The 13,532-nt window shown below is 45.4% G+C and overlaps 1 protein-coding gene and 1 long non-coding RNA gene across 3 annotated transcripts in view; one reads left to right on the top strand and one right to left on the bottom strand.

Moving 5' to 3' along the window:
• Positions 1-13,532, top strand: part of LOC102151319 — a 62,691-nt gene that overhangs the window by 34,923 nt on the left and 14,236 nt on the right. The window lies entirely within an intron of this gene.
• On the bottom strand, positions 485-12,279 carry BPIFA3 (BPI fold containing family A member 3). 2 transcript variants are annotated; one of them, XM_038572007.1, is made up of 9 exons: positions 12,135-12,279; positions 11,898-12,036; positions 6,377-6,387; positions 6,022-6,172; positions 4,048-4,155; positions 3,254-3,403; positions 1,919-2,003; positions 1,429-1,492; positions 485-706 (listed from the first exon to the last, which is right to left on the bottom strand). In XM_038572007.1, exons 1-9 carry the CDS (start codon positions 12,151-12,153, stop codon positions 672-674), a joined length of 762 nt encoding a protein of 253 aa, XP_038427935.1. In that variant the 5' UTR covers positions 12,154-12,279; the 3' UTR covers positions 485-671. The 2 variants fall into 2 exon arrangements, with proteins under 2 accessions (XP_038427935.1, XP_038427936.1); XM_038572008.1 differs by lacking the exon at positions 6,377-6,387 and having other exon boundaries at positions 486-706; positions 12,135-12,274.

Genomic DNA, 13,532 nt, shown 5'->3' with positions numbered 1-13,532 from the left:
GAGAGTGAGTCCTAAAGCAGATTCATCCACCACTTAACAGCAGATATTTGCTGAGCTCACACTCTTTGCAACCCTGTGCTGGGGCCAGGGGGTCATCAGTTATTCTGATGTGCATGGTTCACACTCATGTGGGACTTCTCGTTGGGCTGAATCGAATTTGAAGTGAATCAGATCTGTTCGGTGCCAACATTTATGCTTTTCCACTCTGTCATCCTTTCTCTACATTCCATTGGAACCTGGCCAAGTACTTGGCACATAGTAGGTACTCAGCAATTTGGGGTGAATGAATGAGGGCATGGGAAATCTCAACAGGTCTTCCCTGCATTGATGAGCAAATCTATAGATGGGTTCCTGGTTGCAAACTACAGGAAAACAAGGTGTTTTCTCTGGTATTTCTGGGCTGATGAGTAAACCCAGGCATATTTAGTCTTAGGATGGAGCTTCATCAAGCCTGACTTCTGGAACCTTAACCTCGGGGCCCAGGAAAGGAGACCTTTGTACCCTTCAGAGCTAGAGTTTATTATGGGACAGGACAGGACTCTGTGGGCAAGGTTTTGGGAGTGGGAGGCCCACTCCAAGGAAGACTTAAGGTCCCAAGATGTGGAATCTCCTTCTGGATCAGTAGGTAGCTGGAAGACGTTCAAGTCTGGCGTGTGGAGGGTTGGCTGGACTCATAGTTGGTTGAATTTATGAGCAACAGCCTGTTCTGTAAGGAGGAGAGGCAGGATCAGTTACCAGGGTGACTGCCTGTCCAGCCTCTGAAGGAACCTTCATCTGTCCATGCCAACCAGAGCCAGTGCCTGAGGCACTTGCATTAAAAGTCTTTCCAAATGGGGATGCCTGGGTGGCTCAGTGGTTGAGTGTCTGCCTTTCATTCAGGGTGTGGTCTCAGGATCCTGGGATCGAGTCCTGCATTGGATTCCCCACAGGGAGCCTGGTTCTTCCTCTGCCTATGTCTCTGCCTCTCTCTCTCTGCGTCTTTCGTGAATAAATAAATAAAATCTTAAAAAAATTCTTTCCACATGATATGTAGTTATATGCTTCTCATAGTCTTCCATTCACTAGATTGTAAGCTCCGTGAGGGTGGTGACTGTATCTGTCTATCTGCAGATGGAGGGTGGTCTGGTCTGAGGTTCGAGGGGTGGGCAGTGCTCCCTAAAGGGGAGTGGAGACATTGAGAGGAGCTATAGTTTGTAGTAATCTAATCTGGAGGTTTGGGTGACTTGGCAGCATACAGACTGCTTGTAGGGTGTCCTCTGCTGTCCTAGCTCTCTTGGGGAACAGTAATGGTCATTGTCACATGGCCACCTCTAAGTGTTCTCAGAGCACATGCAGACACCCCTCAGCAAGCCTCTCTGTGGGCTCCCCTGGGGCACCTCTTCCATTTGCCAATCCTGTCCTCCTTCCTACATGGATGTAGACACTCACCCATGAGGCTTTTCATCAGTTTCACGTCCAGCTGTCTGAGGATTTCACCGATTAGAGGACACACCTGGGTCACCAGCAGAGAGAGAAGAGTCAGGCCAAGGACTAGGAAAACAAAGCTAAAGAGCCTGCAGCTGGAAGTTTAGACTCTATTGCATTTCCACAAGGAATCATGGCAGCAAGAGCAGCTCCCCTGTATTGAACACCAACTGGATGCCATGCACAACACTTTCATGTCTGCCTGAATCCTCATGATGATTCTATGCGATAGAGACTGTGATGATTCCCATGATACAGGTGGGGAAACTGAGGCATGGGGCAGCCGAGTCACTTGCTGAGGACACACAATCAATAAATGACAAAACTGAAATTTTTAATTGAGATTTTTCAGGTTCTAAAGCCCAAGATTGGAAACTCTTTTCCGAACCAATATATATGTCCTGACCCTCAGACTCAAAGAACCCCACGGGGACAATATTTTTCACAAACTTACCTGACTTTCTACTGGGTTTGGGATAACTTTTGCCAGGGTCCCTCTGAAGTTGTGGAGAAAATGTTTCATCTTTGGTGAGATATCTCTAGAAAGAGAGGTAGATGTACAGAACAGAACAGATAAATCCATGTAGTACCCATGCCAGGGGCTAGGTGTTGAGTACACCTTACACAGTCATTTAGTCCTCAGCCAGCTGTCTACAAGAGGCATCACAGTCAGCAGTAGTTGAAGGGGCAACTCAGAGAGGTGATGTAACTTGCCCAAGGTCACACAGCTGGTAAGTGCTAATTAGAATCAGGTTGGCAGAGCACCAGAGATCAGTCCTTTCCCTGCACTGTCCTAGCCATGAATGCCTGGTGTGATTTAGGCATTCATTGAACATCTGATGAATAAATGACTGGACACCCACTGAAGACCTAGTTGCTTTCAGCCTTCTGGAATTACAGAGAGAAATCATATCCAGATCTTGCCCTTGAGAGACTCATAGTCTGCTGAGGTTGATAGACTTGGTCAACCAGTATATGGATCTGTTATACTCTATTAGTAATTACACCAATACAAACAGCTCTATTTTTTCTGTCATGATCACTACTGTATCCCTAGCATCAAGCATGCCATATCTGGCTCATAGTAGGTTCTCAATAAATACTTGTTGAATGAATAAGTGATGAGGAGGAGTTCTAGGGAAGAAGGGAAGGGCATTCCAGGCAAAAGGCACGCATTCCAGGCAAAGGCACGGGGCTATGAAAGTACTGGGCGTGTTGATGGAGGGGTAGGTCCTTCAGCGACACAAGATGGTAGATGGCTGCAGAGTGGCACAGGTAGGAGGATAAATAGGGCCCTGAATGACATCCAGGAGTTTACTCTTCATTCAGAGGGTTTTGGAGAACCACTGGAGGGTTTGGAGCAGAGGTTGGGGACATGACCACATTTCTGTGCTAGAAAGTTATTTCTCCTGCAGGGGGCTGTATGGAGTGAAGGAGGCAAAGTCCGAGTCAGGGAAAGCCAGTCTGGGTCTTGTAATGGTCTGGGAAGTGGTCTAGTTACCAGGGTAGTGGCTGTGGGGATGGAGAGAGAGGAAGCTAGTGGAGGCTGCCAGGAGGTCATTAACGTGAACCAGTGAAGGTGGGCTGCAGGGTGTGAGGAAGATGAAGAGTCTGGATCCTGGGAGGGTGGCTGGGCCATCACTGGGATGCTGACTCAGGGAGAGAAGTAGATCCTGGGGAAAGGGTGAGATCTGTTTTGGGCTCATCTAGGAGGTGGTAGAGATGTGCGGCTGCAGCTAGGACTAGCCAGGAAGGGGCCCAGCCCTGGGGAGGGTCCCTGGGGCCTTACTCAGTTAGGACTGTCATGTAGATGCTACTCGGCTCCACATGGCAATCTCCTATCACCAGATCCCTCCGGCCAAACTCATCTTTCTCCAGCCAGAACTCCACAACGAGGTTCATGCACACATGTGTCTTTACAATCTTGTTATTGAAGGGCCTGGGGATGAGAGAGAGGAGGGGGAGAGAAGGGGCAGGAGGCAGAGAGGAGGACGAGGTGGAAACAACCAACACAAAGGGAAGAGTGACTCTTTCAATGAAGCAGCCCTGCCTGTTGACTCCTACAGCCAGTAACTAAGGAGAAAATGCTGTTAGGCAGAGTGGCTCCTGAAAATCCTTTAAATAGATTGGCTTCCAAATCCTTGGAAATTCAGAAGTGGAGGGCTCATCTTATTTTAAAAAAATCTCTACCGTAAAAAAAAAAAAAAAAAAAAAAATCTCTACCGTTTAGCTGTGGTCTCCCTTTTCTTGGGAGCAACTGATGGTAAAGGACCGTCTGAACAGATGGAAGGAAGGTGATGATATAATTAAAGTGTTTCTCTCTCTCTTTTTTAAAAAATCAGCGTAATGAACTCACATAGGTTTAAATGGGCAAATCACCAGTGATTGCCAGTCACATTTCAGCTGAAGAAACCAGTGCTCAGAGACTTGGAAGTGACATGCCCGAGGTCACGTAGCAAGTGAGTTCAGAAACCAAGATTTGAACGAGGTTGAAGTCAGAAAGATCTGGGTTCCCCAGGCTGCCCAGTTCCACCCTCCCCCCAACTCCCAGATTCCCACCGACCCTGCTGCCAAATGACTCACAGTCTCAAGTCAATGTCAAATTCAAATAAGATGTTTGCTGAGAACCGCTCCTTATGGAAAGACATCTGGATCCCACTGTAGTCTAGCTGAATGTTGGTGATGTTGGCGCTACACAAGGAAAGAGCAGAGGCCCTTCAAGTGTGAGGGAACTCAGACTCGAGGCCTCAGAATGATAAAAAACGCTGGTATGCCGTTCATGTAAAGGGCCAGGCGGTAGGCTTTGGAGTCAGATCCTTTTAAAGATGCTCGGAGGGCAAGAGCCGCCCACAGGAGCCCCGGGCTGCTGCACGTTGTCCCAGAGGGCCCTTAACAACTCCACACAACGAATGTGTGCAGCCCACAGCCAACTACAGGCCCACACTGGGGCTGTTCTCAGACCCAGCCACTGCCTCCTAGCACAGTGCCCCACCACCTGCCCAGGTGCCCAGGCTCAATCCCTGGGAGCCTTCTTTGCTTTCTCCCCAGCCCTCACCTTCACATGCAACCCATCAGTGAATCATGTTTGCTCTGCTTACAAAATATACCTGGAATTTGGCAACTTCTCACTGTTATCCCTATCACCCGGTCCAGGTCACCATCACTTCTTGCCTGGAGTTGCTCTAGTTTCTCTCTGGGCTCCTTTCCCTTTCCATGAACTTGGCCTCCCTATAAACTATTCTCCATGTGGTAGTCACTAGGCAGCCCTATTATTTAACCTTCTCTCTGAGTTTCTCACTGCTCTTGGAATAAAATCCAAACTCCATACCATGGTGCCTGAGACCTGCAGGGTCTGGCCCTACCTGCCACCACAGCCGCACCTTCTTCCACCCTCCCCCTTGCTCATCCAGTCACACAGGCCTTTTTCTCAGACACACTAGTCTCTTTGCTACCTCAGGGCCTTTGCACTTACTGCCCTCCCATGTCCTTCATGTGGCTTGCTTCCTTCTCTTCAGTCTTCCTAGGGATTTCTCTTTAAAAGGTCTTCCCGATAAGTCCCTCACTCTCACCCCTTACCTTGCTAAAGTTATCTTCATAACATATCCCCCTACTTGAAATGAGTTACTTACTTTTGTGGCTTATCTCACTAAGTAGGACGTAAGATCCAAAAAGTGACCATATGTCTTATTCATAGCTGTATTCCAAGTACCCAGCCCAGGTCCTGGTACACAGTGGGTGCTCCAGGAATACTTTGTAACAACTAATAAGGGAATAGAAGGAGGTGATGGGGGATGCATGCATCCAGGGAAACCCTGTTGGCAAGTACCAGCGCTCATTAGAATGTCGAAAGTAAGGGGCAAAATGAGAGGGAAGGGAGCTCCAGGGCGCAGCAGGCTGGAGCTGGGGCAGTGCACTGGAGTGGCTGGAGCCTGGGAGGCTGAAGGTGCCATGTCCTCCAGGGGAAGCAGTGGGACTATAGGCGAGCAGCACGGGTCCAGCTCTTCTGGGTTAATCGGAGCGCCCAATGCCTATGCGTCCACTCTGTGCAGCAGAGAAAGCTCACAACTTCCAGAGGCAGGGACAATTGTTATGCCCATTTCACTGATGAGGACTTAAGGTGAAGCTCAGAGATCTCCAAAACCTTACCAAGAGTCACTCAGCTCTCAAGCATTAGAGTGGGGTTTGAATGTCTGACCCTAGTCCTGGGTTCTTTGGCACCCCAGACATTTACCTAGGCCGTGCTCTGGGTGCCCATGTTATAGATGAAGCCTCTTTGCTGTTTTGTACTTTTAAAATGTCTTTCAGGGCCCGAGTGATCTAGTAATCTCCCCAAGGTTGGAGGCAGGCCCAGGATTTAAATGTAGGAGCTAATATTCCTGAAATTTTGCTTTAATTCCCCTGCTATGCTGCCTCCCCCAAACAACCCTTCATATTGGGCCCTTTATCCCCTCCTTGCAATATTCCCACTTTCCCTCTTCAGCCCCGTGATCCCTCAGCTCTGCCTTCTGACTCAGCTTTATAGAGTCCCAGGGCCAGTGGTGGGGTTCCAGGGCTCACCTGCTTTCTTGCTGATGCTGGAGGCTCATGCTGCCTATTAACCAGCCCACCATCCCTGGAGCCATCTGCCCTGAGGCATTCAGACTGTCCATGAGGCGGATATTCTGGATCCGGCCCTCTGCATTGTACTTCATGAGGCCCTGGGCAATAACTGGAAATGGACAAGGGACCAGTGACATTCCAAAATGTCATGGAAAAGGTAGGGGGTTTGGAGTCAAGAGGCCCAGGTTGTGGGCTGGTGTCCACTTCCTGCTGAGTGATGGGTGCTTGTCACCCTCCAACTCCGCTCTCTACTTGGAAATCCGCATTCCTCATCTGGGAAATGGTGCTTTGCAGGGTTGAGGTGGTGACATACCTGTAGAGGGTCTGACAGACAAGAGCTGCTCAAACAAGATTTACTGGTTGAGAGTCCACCCAGGGCTGTGTCTCTAAATCTGGAACACAAAACCTCATGTACAGGATGTGCATCACAATAAATGTTGGTTGAGGAGAACAAATAAGAAGAGAAGAAATGTAATTTCTCCCACACTGTGCCCTGGAATAAGCTGTAGGATGAAACAGAGCTACCAGCAGAAAAGAATGAATTCTGAAAAGGAAGGGGATTCTAAAAGTGATGGCATGCTGAAATCCGTGGCCTATTGGGCCCAGCTCTGATGAGCCTCTGAGCATACCACAGGACACGTTTATTTCTCTGACTTGACCCTCCCTGTAATCAGAATCCACACTGCAGAGCTGCAGAAACCATGGTTCCCCCTCACTCCCTTCCCTCCAGCTCCCAGACTCCCCTTCAGTATCCCATGTTTCTGTTGCCTGCAAACAAGAAAGTGTGTCAGGAGTTGAAATGCTAGGTCTATCACCCTCCTGAGTCTTGATTTCCTCATCTGTATAATAAGGGCAGTAATAATACCCATCTCACATGATTCTTGTGAGAAATATTGAGATTAATTCATCTAAAGATATTTGTATAGATACCATTTGTCCAAAAAAGAATATTATTGAGCATCTATTGGATATCAGGCCTTGTGGGGCATACCAAAGACACAAACCAGTTTTCTGTCTAGTAAAAGAGACATACATTGACCAAATAGTTTCAAGGATAGAGTGACACTACAAGTATGCCTAGAAGTCTTAGTAGTTCTTGGTTGATGATAAGAGACACTAGTAGTTGCCAGTCCAATATCCATTTATCCATCCATTCACCTATGCATCCATCTATCCACCCATCTATCCATCCCTCCAACCTCCATCTACCATCTATCCAATATCCATCCATCTATTCATCTATCCACCCTCCCATCCATCTTCCATCTGTCCAATATCCATCCATCTATTCATCTATCCGTCCTCCCATTCATCCATTCTATCATTCCCATCTGAATCCTGTTTTCATTCAAGTACTCTTTCTAATTCCTGGTCCAAATGAGGCCTTTGATAATCTGAGCCATCATTGCCCAGTGACTCTTTCAGATATATTTTATTTTATTTTTTTAAAAGATTTTATTCATTTATTCATGAGAGTCACACACACACACACACACACACAGAGTGAGAGAGAGAGAGAGAGGCAGAGACACAGGCAGAGGGAGAAGCAGGCTTCATGCAGGAAGCCCCATGTGGGACTAAATCCCAGGACTCCGGGATCATGCTCTGAGCCAAAGGCAGATGCTTAACCGCTGAGCCACCTGGGCGTCCGTCTTTCAGGTTTAAAGTGGGCATGTGACCCAAGTTGGCTTCATCACACTAAACCAAAGATCTTATGTTTTATGTTTGAGAGGGAGTTTCTTTCTCTGTCACCTACTGGAAGGGAGCAAGGCCACCTGATGGCCACTAGCCACCATTTTCCTACAATCCTGGGAACTAGAGACCTGAGGATAAAAATAGGATGATAGCAGAGCTAAAAAAAAAACGGACAAAATTGGGGTGGTATATTTGAGTTGCTAATTGAATCAGATCTGAGATTGTCCTCCTTGTGAGTTTTGATTATGTGAAACAACATTTTTTTTTCATTGTTGAGGCCATATTGAGGTAGGTTTTCTGTTCTGTGTAGCTAAGTACCCTAACTGATAGTGAGAGGTAGTTATAGTAATAAATATATTCACAGTTGAAAAAGTACTTGGTACATGCTTTCCCTCATTTAAATCTTCACGGCAGCCCCATGAAATAGCATTCTAACTGCACCCATCGCAACCATGAGGATGCCTGGGACCTCAAATATACATGAATGTATTTCATAACCTAAATGGAATGGATTTGTTTGTGGTAAACCACAAAATGCAAAGTTGTGATGGGGGAAGTGGGAAACATTATCTAAAAGCATTAAGAAATAGAAATAGTAATTGAAGATGTCATTCTCCAAAAGTTTTTGATCTCGATGGTTTTGGGGAAGAGTTTTACTACACTTTTTATAAAGAGATAATTGTGAAAGAAAATGAAAAAAGACAAAGATGCCAAATTAATTTTATGAGGCTAGCGAAACTTGCCCAGCTTCCAGAACAGTACAAGGGAAGAAAGGTACACATCAATTTCATGTATGAAAAATTTGCTAAAATCCTATAAAATTATTAGCTAACAAATTAAATAGCTAATAGTGCATTATAAAAATACATTACATTATAAAATATATTTCAGTATGATACATTATAAGTATATTCTAGTATATGATAAAAGTAGTGCAATATAAATGTATCATTCTAGTTAATTATGAAAATTTCATGTTTATTCCAGAAATGCTGGGATGGGTTCAGCAGAAGAAAATCTATTAATATAATCTATCACATTAATGGCTTAGAGGAAAGAATGGAGTAATTTTTGATGCAGAAAAAATTTGTTAAAAGCCAATACTGATTTATGATTAAGAAAAATTTAGAAAACCAGGACTATAGGGGATTTCCTTAACATGATAAAAAAGATCTCAAAAACCTACAGAAGATGTCAAACTTAGTGGAGAATTCTAGATACGTTCCCATTCCTATAGGAGGCCTTAGCTATACTATAAGACAAGAAAAAGACTCAAGAAGTATAAGGTTTATAAATAAGGAGAACTGTCATTATTTGTAGTTGCTACAATCCTCTGGATTAAAAATCCAGCAGAATAAATAAAACAGACTATTAAAACTGAGGTCAGTGAGATTTTTGGATAGCAGATTAATTTTCAAAAACCAACAACTTTCATCTGAACAAGTAATACCAACTAGCAAATATAATAGAAAATTGGGCAATATTTACTGTAGCAACAACTATACATTTCTCTAGGAATCTATTTAACAAAGATAGGAGTTTAACAAAGGTCATAGGACTTTAAGATTCTATTAAAGGATGTAAAATAAAATCTGAAAAAACCCTGAAAGATAGACTAAGTTTAAAGGGTATATAATGGTCACCATTATACTAATGGGTGACCTCACATTGCAAAAATGTCAGTTTGCTCTAAAATAACAAATTCAATGAAACCCAAATCAAATTTCCAGATGATATTTTTTTTTCTTTTAAAGACTCAGCACACTCTAAAATTCAAGAAGAAGGTAGTATTTAAAATATTCTGCTATTGGTGTAGAAATAGTTACACAGACATAGAATACAGAGTCCCAAAGGGAATCCACATGCTTGGGGAACTTGATCTTTCGTAGAAGGACTGAGAAAGCAGACTCCTTACACAGACAGAAGTGAAGTTGGAGCTGTCACTTACAAGCATAAGTGACATAAAGGTGGCCTCCAGACAGGTAAAATTCCTGCATGTGAAGGATAAAACCACAAAGCTATTAGAAAAAACAAAGTAGAAGATATTTGGGGGTAGAGACAAAGGTTTAGGACTCATCAAACACAAACCAAAGGATGAAATTGTGATGAGTTTGAAAAATCTTCCTGTTCATTGGAGGACCTACAAAAAAGTTGATGACAATTTGGGAGAAATGTAAGCACTGGTTAGACCTGACAAAGGACCAGCGTCAAAAATAAATTAACACTCTGGGGTGACTAGGTGGATCAGTGGTTGAGCATCTGCCTTCGGCTCAGGGTGTGATCCCAGGGTCCTGGGATCAAGTCCTGCATCGGGCTCCCTGCATGGAGCCTATTTTTCCCTCTGCGTATGTTTCTGCCTCTCTCTGTGTGTCTCTCATGAATAAATAAATAAAATCTTAAAAAAAATAATTGCCACTCAAATCAGAGAGCATAAAAGAAATCCCTCAGAAGCAAAGAGAAACATGAACAAGAGATAAGAACAGGGAATTTGAATAAGTCAAATGTCTAACAAAACCAGGATGAGATGCCTAAACTTCCCATGGATCAGATGAAGTTAAGCTAAGACAATTCAGTGCACTCCAGGCTGACAGAGATTAGAAAGGTAGTGTTGTAAACTGGATTGTGTGGCTCCTCTCGCCCCCAACTCAATATATTGAGGTATTAGTCTCCAGTGCGACTGTATTTGGAGTCAGGGTCTTGGAGGAGGTAAGAAGGTCAATCAGGGGTGCTTGGGTGGCTCAATGATTGAGCGGCTGCCTTCAGCTCAGGTCATGATCCTGGGGTCCTGGGATGCAGCACAGCATCGGGCTCCCTTCTCTGTCAGGAGCCTGGTTCTCCCTCTACCTCTGTCCCTCCCCTTACCTGTGCTTGCTGTCTGTCTGTCTGTTTGTCTCTCTGTTGAATAACTAAATTCTTTTTTTTTTTTTAATTTTAAAAAGAGAAGGTTAAACGTGGTGGTCATAAGGATGGGTCCCTAATCTGATAATACTGGTGTTATAAGAAAAAAGAGAGACAGGGATGCCTGGTTAGCTCAATGGTTGAGCATCTGCCTTTGGCTGAGGTCATGATCCTGGAGTTCTGGGATTGAATTCCACATCAGGCTCCCTCCCTCTGGGGAGCCTGCTTCTCCCTCTTTCTAGGTCTCTGCCTCTCTTTCTGCATCTCTCATGAATAAATATAAATAATCTTTTAAAAAGAAAAAAGAGAAATATCAGAGTTCACTCTGTGCACACACAGAAGGCCCGTGTGAGGAAATTGGGGAGAAGGCAGAGGCCTGCAAGTCAGAAGGCAGAGAGAAGAAGAGGGGTTTCATCAGAAACCAACTCTATGGGCATCTTGATTTTGAACTTCCAGCCTCCAGACCATGAGAAAGGAAATGTCTGTTGAGTCTCCAGCCTGTGATTTTTTGCTACAGCAGCTGGAGTAGAGCGATACAGATGGATACCCTCCGGTGTTGGCAAGCAGGTGTGGGGAGACAGGTATGCTCGTCTATCACTGGAGCGAGTATAGACCAGCACAGCCATTCTAGAGAGCAATCTGGCAGCCATTAGTTGAATTGAGTTTGTATCCACCCTAGGGCCCAGGCACCCATTCCACTTCTGGGAATATCCCAGAGAAACTCTTCCACAGCTCCTAACAGGCACACATGCAAGGATGTTCATCTCAGTGTAGTTTGTTATAGTGGAGAATTAGAGACGATGCAGGTGGAGGACTCCCTTGGACATCTCAGTACCAGCCACAGAGGTCAACAGCACAGTGTCCAATGAAAACAGTAAAAAACAACAAGATCTATGTGGCAATACCATCTATGCAAACTAAAACCTTCCTTTTTTTATAAGGACATGAGCATAAGTAAACACATGTGTTAAACACACTTCAGGGCCTGCCGAGGAAGGGCAAATGGGAAAGAATAAGAGGTAAACAGGAAAATGACAAATTCAACACAAGAGGGCCTTGCCATGATGCATGTGACAATGATGTGTTATGAATTGGCATATGATCAACTCATCCTCAGTTTTCTGTACTTGAGGGTTCAGAGAAAAAGGAAGAAAAGAGAGTGACTGACCCGAGGTCACCCAGTAGGTTGATACCTTCCCCACCCACCCAGTGACAGTAGGCAGAGCGTGGGCTGAGCTTACTTCTTGCCAGAGCTGGTTTGCTGTCCATGTGGGCCTTGGCCAGGGCACGCCAGGGCTGCTTGTGCAGTGCTGAGGGTAGGGACAGCAAGCTGAGGAGGACCAAGAGCCTCCAGATTGGACACATCCTGGGTTCTGGGACCTGCGGGTGTCAAGAAGGGTCAGATGGTACCCAGGCAGGTGGTTGTGGGGGTGGCTGTCTGAATGAGTGGACTCATAGTTTTCTGTGGGAAGACACACCAGAGTTAGTCCTGAGCATGCTGTGGAGATGTGTCGTGATGGGCTCTGGCAGCTACCACTGGGCTTTGCTCATATGGTGAGGGCAGCAGGTGGAACCCTGTGGGGAGGGCCAGGGATCCAGAGGGAGGCCGTGTTGCTTGGAAACGCCCAGTAGAGCCCACTGTTGGGTCATCCAGTGGGAGTCTTCTCCCAGACGCTGCACAGGCTGGGTGTTGGGATTCTACAGTGAATGAATGAGGACGGCTAATTTCAGGCTCTCCAATTGGACTAAGACTTTCTTTCTTTTTTTTTTTTTTTAAAGATTTTATTTATTTATTCATAGAGACAGAGAGAGAGAGAGAGAGGCAGAGGGAGAAGTAGGCATCATACAGAGAGCCCGACGTGGGACTCGATCCAGGGTCTCCAGGATCACGCCCTGGGCTGCAGGCGGTGCTAAACTGCTGCGCCACCAGGGCTGCCCCGGACTAAGACTTTCTTAAGGCCAAGATCATTTGCGATGCCTACTGTGATGCTTGCTTGCCAGGAATTAAGTATTAATGAATGTTTGTTGACTGACTGAACACATGAATGAGTGAGAAAAGCTGATCTCTGAACCACCTACCAAATTACAAGTTTCTGGAGGGCAGGGTGTGAGTCCTAACCCTTGTGTGTTCAGTGCCTCCCATGTTTACCACATGGTAGTTAACAATAAATGTTTGTTTGTTTTTTTAAAGATCTTATTTTTATTTATTCATGACACACACACACAGAGAGAGAGAGAAAGGGAGAGAGAGAGAGAGGGAGAGAGAGACAGAGACACAGGCAGAGGGAGAAGCAGGCTCCATGCAGGGAGCCTGACATGGGACTTGATCCCGGATCTCCAGGATCAGGCCCTGGGCTGAAGGCAGTGCTAAACCGCTGAGCCATCCGGGCTGCCACAATAAATGTTTGTTAAATGATATGAATGAATGAATGAATGAATGAATGGTTGGTTGGATGGATGGTTTATGAATAAGATTTATAGGAGGCAGACAGAGTTTTAAGGCCAAAGCATTAGGTTTATTTCATTGCTCTGGAGTTGGGGGTCAGACAGAATTCAGTTCAAATCCCCCTGGGCCCATCCTGTTAAGAAATGACACCATAATCCATCCAGTGGCTCTGACGCCAGCCTTTGGAGTCCCTGATTCCTCTTTCCTCATTGTCCACAACCCATCTGTCAGGAAATCCTGTCAATACTTTCAGAATCTGACCACATCGAGCAGCTCCTATTCAACCATCATCACACTGGCCTGGATTATGCAGGGGTGTCCTTACTGATTTTGTGGCTTTTCCCCTTGCCCGCCTACAATCTTTTTGCACACAACAGCCTGCACAGTCATTTTATTTTTTAAAGATTTATTTTTATTTGAGGTGGGTGGA

This window comes from Canis lupus, chromosome 24, assembly GCF_011100685.1.
Source record: "Canis lupus familiaris isolate Mischka breed German Shepherd chromosome 24, alternate assembly UU_Cfam_GSD_1.0, whole genome shotgun sequence".
Taxonomy (NCBI): Eukaryota; Metazoa; Chordata; class Mammalia; order Carnivora; family Canidae; genus Canis; species Canis lupus.
The sequence above is the reverse complement of the archived record's forward strand: the minus strand, read 5'-3'. Positions and strand labels throughout refer to the sequence as shown.